The 12,348-nt window shown below is 29.0% G+C and overlaps 1 protein-coding gene across 27 annotated transcripts in view; it reads left to right on the top strand.

The window, feature by feature from the left end:
- The window catches only part of LOC107456224 (cAMP-dependent protein kinase catalytic subunit 1), a 452,991-nt gene that overhangs the window by 415,725 nt on the left and 24,918 nt on the right, over positions 1–12,348 (top strand). For all 27 annotated transcript variants that reach the window (XM_071187758.2, XM_071187756.2, XM_071187757.2 and 24 more), the window contains 2 exons: positions 2,928–3,056; positions 3,912–4,010. In XM_071187758.2, the coding sequence (XP_071043859.1) occupies positions 2,928–3,056; positions 3,912–4,010 (228 nt within the window). The remainder of the gene's footprint in view (positions 1–2,927; positions 3,057–3,911; positions 4,011–12,348) is intronic.

The raw sequence follows: 12,348 nt of genomic DNA on the forward strand, positions 1-12,348 counted from the left end.
TTTTAAAACCCAATTACCCATTTTCTTTATGCGTAAAAGAGGAAAATTGGCTCTTAACAAGTTTTTTTTTTTTAATCTATTGCTGCAGTGCTTTAATAATTCCTTTATATTTGCTATTTGGCTATAATGATCAAACAATTTCTGTCCATATATATTTCATGTAAATCGATTAATATACATTGACTCTAATATTTTTACTTTTATCATGCGTTTTTATTCAACACATATGATGATTCAAAAAACTAGAAGTGCATGTGTGTAAGGTAAAAAAAAAATGAATTCAGCATGATTATTGATATTTAGAGATATTATTGATGATATTTAAAGATCGTAAAAGTCCTGACATTCCTGAAAAGTAAAAGTCTTTAGTCAATATAGCAATGTGTTGTAGTTTTAGTCAATATAGCAAGAATTTTACACTAGTGTAAGGTTCTACTATTTCTCTATAATGTGCTGATTTATAATTGTTGGATGAAAGTGACATCTGATTACTCATTTGAAGAAAATGCATGCCAAATCATGCATGATCAACCACATATCCTTTAACTCCTGTATACTTATTTAATTTATGTATAAATTACAATATATGAGTTACCCATGCCTGCCAACTGTCATAATCTTTCAAGATTGATTCTGGTGTTAGACGAGGTTGTGTACTTTCTCCAACAATCTTTTTATTTCTATCGACTGGATTATGAAAAGAGTATCAGAGAATAAACGGGGTGAAGATGGAACCTTGCTGAATAATCTAATCTTGATTTTGCAGATGACTTATACTTAGGGCTGCAAGTTTGTCGCGGGAAAAAAGACTCCAAATTCGCGGAAAAATCGCGGGAAATTTTGAAAATTACACAAATTCTAAACATAAAAAAAATTTATTATATAAATGATGCAAAAGACAGAAATTGCACAAATAATAAAAAAGGCTTAAAAATACACAACAAAAGTATTTCTTTGAATTTCAAGCAATATTAATACTTTTATTTAAATGAACAAAATTTTGGTACAGCGTATTGTAAATTCGCGGATTTTAGGGAAAAAGATGACAATTTCGCGGAAATTCGCTCCGCGACAAACCTGCAGCCCTACTTATACTTACTGGCCAACACCCTTCAAGACATGCAAACAAACACGTACATTTTAAATGTAGAGACAAAGAAAATGGGGCTTATTATCAACCAAAATAAAACTGAAGTTTTGAAAATTTATCCTAAACAAATGTCAGATTCTTAGAAAACAATAAACTAGATGAGGTAAGCTGTTTTATGTATCTTGGAAGTATAATTAACAACAAAGGAACAGCTGTTGGAAAAACAATTCAACAAAAATTAGAATTTTCAATACTAATGCTAAATCTGTCCTACTATATGGATCAGAAACATGGCACTGTAATAAAAATAACATGAAAAAAAATTCATTAACAGTTGTTTAAGAAGAATCTTGTGTATTAAGGGGTTTCATAACATTAAAATTGCTGAAATCCTTAAAAAAGCAAAATAAAACCACTTGATCTGGAAATTAAGAAACTTAAATGGAACTTGCTCTTCGTAACCTAAAAAATTTAAAATGAACGAAGTTTTTGATTGAAACTTTCAGGGCAATAGAAAAAGAGAAAGACCTAAAAAATACTTGGAGCAGAATGATTGTAAGCAAATTGAAAGCAATTGCTAAGACATGGAGAAAGACAAAATATTTGGCCTTAACTGGAGTGAGATGGAAAGCTATGATAGAAGCCCTATACTCCAAATTGGAGTGAAAATGAATGCGTATGTGTGTATACTAGAGTGAAATTGTTAAAATGAAGATGTGCAGTCATAGTCTTAAAATTGTAGCCAAAAACATTACTATCTTTTTTGAACGAGAGTATACTTTTGGTTAATTTTCTAAAATATAATGCAATTTTTAATTAATGGATTCTTGTCACCTCAGTTGCACTAACTTGTGACCATTGCAATAAACGTTGGTCTTCCGATTTGTTGCACTTACTACCAGCCTTAGAAATTTATTATTTTTTTTAAAAAAAGTCTGGTCCACTTGAAATTTAACGTTAAATTTATTTGTGCGTCACTTGAAATCATTTTAATGCTTCATCATAACATCATATTTATTAGTTTTTGACTGAAACTTGATTATTTATATCATATTGATTGAACAATTGAATAAAATACTAGATTGGTCTTGTATTTAAAAAAAAATGCTCAAAATAACAGCTATTATCCAAGCAAAATTCAGAAAAATACACACCATTAAAGTAATTATGCATATTGTACAATATATTTTATTTCCCGCTTCAAACTGTAAGCCATTTGTAATTTTCAGCTACTGGTTCTGAAGTACTTAAATTTACTTATTTTTTCTCATACAGAATATCCTTTTTTTTATATTCAATGTATCATCAAGTTTTTTTTTTTAATTAATTAAATTGTTCTATGATAAATATAAACCTTCAAAAATAAAAAATTACAAAGATTTGTCACAAAAGTGCTACAGGGAAATATTCCATTGCACTTCTACCGTTATCATACTATTCCAACTGATTTAACTTGCTGCCGTTCTTCAATCGATTGATGACAGGCGCTTTGGTTGTCCCACTGACTGGTGATTATTATTTTATAGTAGTTCAAGGGAGATTTAATGATCTTGGACCAGTAGAAACACTATCTTTTGTTCATTTATTAATTTTTTCAAATTAAATTTTATACTTCTCAAGAAACCTATTTTTTTAAATGTTGAGGCAGAACAATTTTTATTTCTTGAGTAAGCTTTGTATGTTATTTATATTATGTTACTATGGTAAATCAGTTTTCTTTTATGGATTTTCATTATGTTGGAATAAAACTGTTGAAATATTTTATTTCCTTTAATTGTATAAAACTTTGACTCTTATTTAATGTATAAAAGTATAATTTGTTTTTTTCTCTCCTTAGAATACTGCCAGTTTAGAAGATTTTGATCGAATCAAAACATTAGGAACCGGTTCCTTTGGTCGAGTAATGCTTGTACAGCACAAATCATCTAAAGACTACTTTGCAATGAAAATTCTTGATAAACAGAAAGTAGGTTAATATTTTATATTTAATTAATTTATAGTCGAAATTAATACAAACCACTACTAAGACTGCATATGTATTTTTTCTTTTCATTGATGTAAAAAAAGAATATTTTTATAGATTTACAAACAAGCCTAATGCCATATTTTAAAAATTGGATTTTATTTACTTCCTAAGTTTATTTCTACTTCAAGCCTTTTTAGAACTTTGAAAGTTAGAAATAAATTTATGTTGTGTTGTACTGTTGCACTTCTCAAGTTCATCACCTTTCCTGATATCACTATAAAAATTTGTTCATTTTCTCAGCCAAATAATTTGCTTAAAGTTTTGTAATACTGAGTAAACATAAGTATTACTGTATTCACGCATTAGTAAAATCATTGCCACCTTAATTCCTGCCAAATTGCTTAAAATTTTGATAATGGCATTAGTTAATTAATTTTTTGAAGTTTCCGCAATTTAAAGAAAAAAAAGAAATTATTACAACTATCAATATCAGGGATTTAAACTTTTCTCACTAAGCACTTTTCTGAAATACTTTTGTTTTAGTGTCTTTTTTTGCTATCATAGGCATACTAATAAATTTTGTGTTTGTTTCTATTATACCACGATCTTAAATCATGCAAGCAACTTACAACTCTTCTTATTCTTCAGTTTTAATGTTATGGACTGATATTTATCTTTGTCCTCAAAACTCACAAAATTTTGTATAATTAATTCATTGAATTTTAAAGAAAACAACTTACCATTCACTTGATTTTTTTTCTTGCTCTAGCTTTATAAACAGAACACCTAACTGAAATTTGACATTTTTAATCACTCAAGATCAAGCAGTTAATTCTTGTGATTATATTTTTTTAGGTTGTGAAGCTAAAACAAGTAGAACACACCTTAAATGAGAAAAAAATTCTGCAAGCAGTTAGTTTTCCTTTTCTTGTAAAATTAGATTATCATTTTAAGGTAAGTTTTCATATCTAACTTTATAGGCTTCATTGCAATCGTTATTTTTCTTAAATGAAAGCTAAAATTTTAACTATTTCACATATCATTAATTATCACTTTATACCTAAGATTTAAAATTATAAAAATACTAATAATGTATAAATATGTACTCCTAAGACAACTTAACTTTTGTTCTTTCAGATTTTTTCTGGCCTATCTTTATCATCTCTATCTTTTCTGGCCTATCTGGAATTAATGATTAATTTCAGTTTAAAAGTCATTAATTGTAAAATTTTAAGTCATATGTAGGTGTCAGGGAGGTGATTCTTCCACGGATCCGCTTTTTTCAGATTTTTCCATATCTTCCGCTCTTTTTTCATAAATTTCGGTGCGGAAAAAAATTTTCTGCAGTAAATGACATTTTGTTGAAAATTTTTTTCTTCTGCGGAGCGAAAATATTGAAGCCCCCAATAAACCTTTCTTCTCATGTCAATCTGCTGGCTGGGGTAAAACAATGCCGTCTCCTACTCCACTACTCTCTTATCTTTTCAGGGATGAAAGACTTTTTTAAAATTTCCGACCATGTTCCAAAAACTTTTGGGGAGTCGAATGAACGGATGATATAGTCGGACTTGCGACGAACTCCCCCCCCCCTGCAGTAGCCTCCTGAGAAAATGATCTTCAGAAGAAAATGAGTAGAATTTCGGCATGTACGCCGTTGCCTTGACAACCCCGACTTCCGCTATAGTTTGGAAGGGAAAAAAATTAAGTCTTAAGTAGTTTCGTTTCGGTCGCTGATATTTGATTTCTTTTGATTGGCTGATTTACAGAATTTTAAATGTTAGGAACTGGGCCAGAATCTGCTAAAATTGCGATTCTTATTTAGATGATTTTTATGTAAATCATCGATTTTCGTATTTTACTGATTTAAAAGTTACTTGTTGATTCGTTTTTACACGATTTAAAAATTATTACTCGCAATTCCCATTCACGCAATTTAAAAATTCAATATCGCGATTTGTATTTAAACGTTTTTAAAACCCAATATCACGATTCATATTCCCGCTAGTTTAAAATCCAATGTCGCGATTCGTATTCATATATATTTTTAAATTTCAATATTGCGATTTGTTATCACGCGGTTGTAATATCAAACATCGATTTTCGTATTTATACGCGGTTTAAACATTACTCGTTGCGATAAGTATTCACGGACTCTAAAAATTATGCATCGTGATTCTTATTTACGCGATTTAAAAATTCAATACCGCGATTTGTATTTTCGTGCTTTTAAAATCCAATATCGTGATTCTTATTCACTTGATTTTAAAATTCAATATCGTGATTCTTATTCACGCTATTTTAATATTGAACATCGCGATTCTTATTCATGCAATTTTAAAATCAAACATTGTGGTTCTTATTCACGCGATTTTAAAATCCAACATCGCGATTCTTATTCAAGCGATTTTAAAATCCAACATCACGATTCTTATTCATCCTATTTTAAAATCGAACATCGCGATTCTTATTCACACACTCTAAAAATCCAACATCGCGATTCTTATTCACCCTATTTTAAAATCGAACGTCGCGATTCTTATTCACGCAATCTTAAAATCCGGCATCGCGATTCTTTTTCACGCGATTTTAAAATCAAGCATCGCAATTCTTATTCACGCGATTTTAAAATCCAACATCGCAATTCTTAATCTAAGGCCTCTAAAAATTGTGTGAGAAATGAACTTTCTTGTCCTATCAACACTGATGATCAAAAGTCTGCAAAACGCAGTCTACAGATCAGTCATGTTTATAAAAGACTATCGAAGAAGAGAAGAACTGATGGGAAAGTCCATAAAGATCCTTTAACCATTAAAGAAATGTTTTTTAAAATGATGTGATACATAAAATCGTGCTTATGCATGTGAATTACTCAAAGTTATCTAAATTATTTTAAAAAAATTATTTTAATCAAGATTTTATTTAAGAACATAATTACCATTCATTTATATTTATTTGAATAGATAATAATGTAATCATTATCAGATTGGCTATTGAATTCATATCATTTTTTCTTTTGCATGTTTAATGCTATAGTTATAAACTTCCTCTTTTTTGTGTTTTTGTCAATCACATCCCTGAGGTGTGGTATATTTAAACCTCATCCCTTTGCATCAATTTTTCTTAACTGTAATTGGAAAAGTGAAAAGAAAAAAAAAAAAGAAATAATTTGATTGAGCTTTGTATACTATGTTTTAAAGCTATGGATTGTAAAATACTTTTGATTATTTCTTTTTTGTTGAGAATTCAAAGGAAAAAAGAAATATTTGTTATGAATTTCTTTAAATTCTGCCTATAATAACAATGTATAATATCAAGAAAGCAATTCATTCTGCTAAATGATTTTTTATTATTGAGAGTTATTTGATTTATTTCTTTTCTTTAATATTGTTGGTTCGAATCAATATACATATTTATTAATTAGCTATTTCAATTGATTAATATCGAACTATGTTAAATTATCAGTCGGTATTATTGAATATTATAGAATCTTCTTTCTTTATTTATATTATAAGTTTGAAATCAATTTGACTGAATATCTGTTTATGATTAAATCATATTTTAATGCCTATTATGTATTACAGGTTGCGTAGCATTTTTAAAAAGTGCTTAAATGTGCTTATTTTTTATTTACTTTTTTTAAAAGCGCTTAAAGATGCTTTTTTTATTCGGTGTTTGTTAAAAATGCTTAATTTTTTATCTTTTAAAGGCAGATTTTTTCTTTGCCATATCGATTGTTGTTCTAAATTACAAAAATTGCATTAGTTTCACAATTTTCTGTGCAAAATTTATCAGAAACTAGCTATATCATCATGATTATGTTAAGTTTTTGAAAATGTTATTGAATCTTATTGGTTTCATGTTTATAAATTAAGTACTTTAAATGATAGAAAAAATAACTTTTATTACTGCACAGATCCTAATAATGATTTTTTTTGGAAGGTGATTAAAAATATTTTTTGAGTGCATGAAAAGTACTTAAAAGGTGCTTATTTTTTGATTGAAAAACTGGCTACTCACCCTGTATAATAAATTACATTTTCATTTAAACTATGCAAATTTATGCTCTGTTAACTAATTATATTTATCTTAAATTGTAAAACTTTTTTTGGGTCCTAAAATATTTAAAATATTTTATCATAAAAATCATTTTCAGGACTTCATCCCCTGATGCCCCCAAAAAACAATATTTCCCCTTCCCCCACTTTTTCCTCCACTGATAGCTCATCATAGTTTTCACCACCAAAAAGCCAATAATGTTAGTTCACTATTCTATTTATAAATAAGTACTATACTTCTTCAGCTTAGTGATGATTCACTAATTTAATAAAGTTTTTCTTATGTGTTTAGGGCAGTCAAGAACGGAACAAGTGTTTAAGGCTACAGTGGTCCTTTATATTGCCAAAAATTGATAAAAATTTCGGTTTTTTTTTTTGGACATATTTAGACACTTGTTTCATTGCTTTTTCAACTGAATTTTTTTTTTTAAATTTCGTCATTTTTTGAGAAGTTATAGGGTAGTTTCGTTTTCACATTATGAAGCCACGCCCCTTTTCTTACACAAAAAGCTTTTTTTCTCAAAATTGAAATTTTGTTATGTTTCACGTATTCAAAATGTTCCAGTCGACTTTGTTTTCATCCTATTGAGATGAAATTTTTTTCTAGTTATTTATATGTATATTAGATTAAGTTTATGCATTTGTTTCTGTTTTATAACAAGTAGTAAAAGAGTTATCGGGTTTCATGTACCTAACGACCTTTATTTTGAAACAAAAATCTACATAAAATTTGTTTTTTGGTCATAAATTTAAAATAAATTTAGGAAAATTCCTATATAATGCATAAAGCTTTTAACATTTATCTCTAAAAAAAGAATATTAAAAAAAAAATAAATAAAATATTTAATTTAAGCCGCTGGGAGCATTTTAAAATTGATGAAATTTTTTTTTAAAAATTTTAAATTTCTCAAAAATGGTCCAAATATTTTTTACAAAAATTTTTGCAAGGGCATATCTTGATAGAATACATAAGTTATAAAAAAAGTTTTAGTGTAGCATAAAAACTAAAAAAAAAATTTTTGAACGTCTACTGTAGCCTTAAGACTTCATAATTCTCACACTGGATCTGTTGTTTTAAGAATTTCCAGTACAGTTATTTTGTGGGGAAAAAAGAGGTATCAAGGTTTCAATTTAAATTTGCAATATCAATTTAATGTTTTGATTGATCACTTTATTAACCCCTTAACTGCCGAGTAAAATTTACGTGATTCGCTCCCCAGTGCCACCATTTTTCGCTGCACTTTCTTACGCGACAAACTTGCAACCCTACTTATAACCATAAGCACTTCGAAACCTTTTCTTTATGGTTTCAAAGTGAATCCCCTAAAATAAACTTGCTGTTTAGTGGAATGAATAAGCTAATCAGACAAGTTATCATGCAATTCATGAAAGATGATATTGTTGCAGCTAAGGAAAACACAGATTTAAGGAACATTGAAATTAATAATGGTAAAAATTGGAAGAAATAGTTTTTGATCAAAATAGGTATGTTAGCAAAAAAAAAATTTTTTTTTAAAATTAAATTAGCACAAAGTGAAAGAATAATTTTCTCCTGAATGCTCATTCTGCATTGATTAAAACAGTTAATTATTTGAAATCAAATGTACCTTTTTTTGACCAGTTTTTTAAAGATTTAGAAATTTTTCAGCCAAGAGTTGAATCAAATGATAACTCAAAAGGTTTCCATGTAATTACAAGAATAGCTCATTATTTAAACTTTTCCAATGAATTTATTGATAATGTCAGGGAAGAATGGAAACTTCTTATTTTTGACGTGACTGCCCATGAAAAATTATCGGATTTATCTGAAGTAAAGCGAGTAGATGGATATTGGAGAGAATTGTTTCTTTTGAAAGACGAAAGCAATAATTTAAAATAAAAAAATTTAACTACGTTAATCAAAACTTTTTATTTTGCCACATGGGAATTCTGATCCTGGGAGAGGTTTTTCGATAAATAGAGCAATGCTTAATGTGAGTCACCATGAGAATACTATTGTGCTCTTAGACCAATCAAAGATACCATTCGAAATTATGGAGGAGTGTTGAAGGTGCCTATTACAACAACACTATAGAGGGCAGTAAAGGAATCTCACAAATCATATCAAGAGTATATTAGCAAATTAAAAGAAGCTGAAAATAAGCATAAAAAAGAAATTGAAAAAATTGCAAAGCAAAAGCTGGAGAAGGAAGAAAATAGAAAAAGAAAAAATTATTTTGATTTGCAGATTAGCGAAAATAATGAAAAAATCAATGAATTGAGAGAAAAAATAAATGAAGAATTAGCTTTAGGTCTCATAAAAGAAGGAACGAAAAGGTTCAAAAAAGCTGCAGCAATGCAAAACATTGTGACTGTTGCACAAAACTTTATATCTGAAGGAACTCTGATCAGCTAACAAAATTAGAATCGAAGTTAACTGTTTTTGAAACTGGAAGAGACCAACTTTTGTCAAAGAGACTCAAAATTAAATGATCATACTAATTTGTTTTCCTCTAACTTCTAATATAAATTGCTGATTTGAAATCTAATAATATCAAACAGTAGTTTGTTTTTTTTAGTAAGGTAAAGGGTAATAATAAAGTTTTGATTAAGAAGGTAAAAATTAAAGCTTGTCTTTATCAAATAAAAAAGTATTCTATTTTAGAGAGGAAGGTTCTTTTTGTTTTAATTATTATAGAATCAATAGAATTTTAATTTATAAAGGTATGCAGATTATTTGTTCTGATTTTTTGAACTATTTTTTTTATACTTTTATTGTTTATATAAACATCGCAGAGGATGAGAAAGTGAATTGTTTACAGCATATGTAACTTTAGTTAGCAATATTTTTATCCTGATTTCCTTCAATTTTATCTAACATTAAATTTATTTTTTTATAAATGATTTTGGAAACTTTTCTGTGTACCTTAATTATACTTATAAATATCAGAGATATGAGAATTTGAATTGTTTCAAGTACAGTGGGTGATCGGTTAACGAACTTAATCCGTTCCAAGACTATATTCGCTATCCGAATTGTTCGTTAACCGATCATTGAATCACCATAGACTTTTATGTGAAATCGATTAATTCGTAATTAATTCTCCCAAAAGTAACGTCAATCGGTCTTTCATAGGTTTATGCCCAGGAGCATTTTTCTCATCTTTCGTGATGTAGGTACGGTTCGGCATGCGCTTCCAAAACAAACCAGTTTCATCACAATTAAATATTTGTTGTGGACGATACCCTTTTGTTTCAATGAATTCTTGAAATTTGAGACAGTACTTCTCAGCTGCTTCTTTATCTGCACTAGCCGACTCACCATGCATTAATGCATGTTTAATTCCAGACCTTTTCTCGGATGACGAACCTGGAGTTTGTTCTTTCAATTTCTCAAAAATTTCTCTAGCCTTCTCTTGAATGATAGGCGTACTAGTTACATCTCGTTTCATTTCCCGTTCATTTATACAAACTAAAAGCAACCTCTCCATTATATCATGGATGGCACTTCTTTGCTTCGCAGATGTGATTTTCGTTATTCCTTCAGCTGCTTGAGTCTTCTTGATGATATCTTTCTTAGCTGATGTTGTGCATACTGTAGACCTGTTCAAGCCATACTGTTTCGCAACATCAGTCAGTTTCTGTCCACTCTCAACTTTGGCTATCATTTCTCGCTTGGTGTTTAAAGTGAGCACAGTTCTTGACACTCCATGCTTTTTGGGACCCATAAAATTGTCAGATTTTCAGTTTTTTTATAAGGGGTTCAGAAAAGCACACACGAAAATTTCAGAGGAACAGGAACCAACTAGTGTACACAATTGACAAAGTTTCGACGCACACTAGCACCGCACGTGTGTTATTACCACATTCAGGGTTGCCAGTGGCGACTAAAAGGCGATTGACTATATTTGGAAAGGAGTTTGCCGTCTGGCAATTCAAGACAATGAATGGGGCGGCGAAGGAACGAGGGGGGAAAGCGCTCAAAACGAAATATTTTTCTGCTTTGAATGAAATTAAAACCGAAACTGATGGTCTAATTTGTATGAATATTCTATTGGAATTTTTTTTTTCCAAAGAACTTTGAAAATTAATAGGTAAGCAACATAATTCAAGAGAGATGAAAAACGATTTTTAGTCCGTTTCTCATATTTCACGTATTTTTACGGTGGTAGCGCGTCATTGGCACCTTTATATTTTATAGTCTGCACTGTTCGAAAAAATTAAGAATTCGCTTAATTTATTCGCCATGTCAGCAAATCCACTCGCCCATAACTTATTTGCTGTCAGAAAATATTGATATTCATACTGAAATTGAAGTATTCAAGTGTGTATTGATCTTATTTTGTATGCAAAATTATAACAAATGTTTAATATTATTTTTTTTTCAGGCCGAGAAGTGTTCGTTAGAATTCGTTTTGTTCATTATCCGAATATGTGTTCGTTATCCGAACACAAAAATCTTTCGTGAAAGTGCTCGTTAACCGATTTGTTCGTTGACCGATCAGTTCGTTAACCGATCACCCACTGTATACACAATTCGAGACAGTATTATTTTTTTTAATATTTAAGTTGATGCAGTTTTTATTTGGCATATTTTTACTTCATAAATGATTAATTCATTTTCTGTTTACTTAATCTGATCTGATAAGGATAGGAAGGAAATGAAATTGTGAATTTTTTTAATACATGTATATATCACTTATAATAATTTTAAGTTTGTAATGTTTTAGTCAAATATTCCTTAATTTTTTATTTGGCGTTACATTTTAGTTTACAAATTGTTTTGGATTTAATAAAATATATTTAATTTTTTCAAGTTGGTGTTATTTTTTCTCTTGATTTATTCTCACTTTTGCCTGTTCCTGAATTAAGCACTTAATTTTTGATAGGTAATATGGAAAGTTGGAACTTCATTTTTACACTTCACTTTAGAGATTTCATTCTTGACATAATAAATTTCAGAAATTTATTTTATGGCTTGCAATTATTTATGATATGTATAGATGAATAAGAATAATCTTCTGTTATGTAATAAACTATGGTGTGATCTGTTTTTATCCTAGCAAAATCATGTATAACCCCTAAAATTTTTGAAAAAGTTCCTAAAATTACCCTGAAATTTTAAAAAAAAAATTTGCTGCTACCCCTGTTAATTGTATTCAGGATGATTGGTTCAGTTACTGTAACTAAGTTACAATTAACAAATTCATAAAAAGATTTTCAGTTTTGTGAATTTTGATTTCCCTCCTGACCATAAA

This window comes from Parasteatoda tepidariorum, chromosome 11, assembly GCF_982258835.1.
Source record: "Parasteatoda tepidariorum strain Cologne lab strain chromosome 11, Ptep-v5.0, whole genome shotgun sequence".
NCBI classification, from domain to species: Eukaryota; Metazoa; Arthropoda; class Arachnida; order Araneae; family Theridiidae; genus Parasteatoda; species Parasteatoda tepidariorum.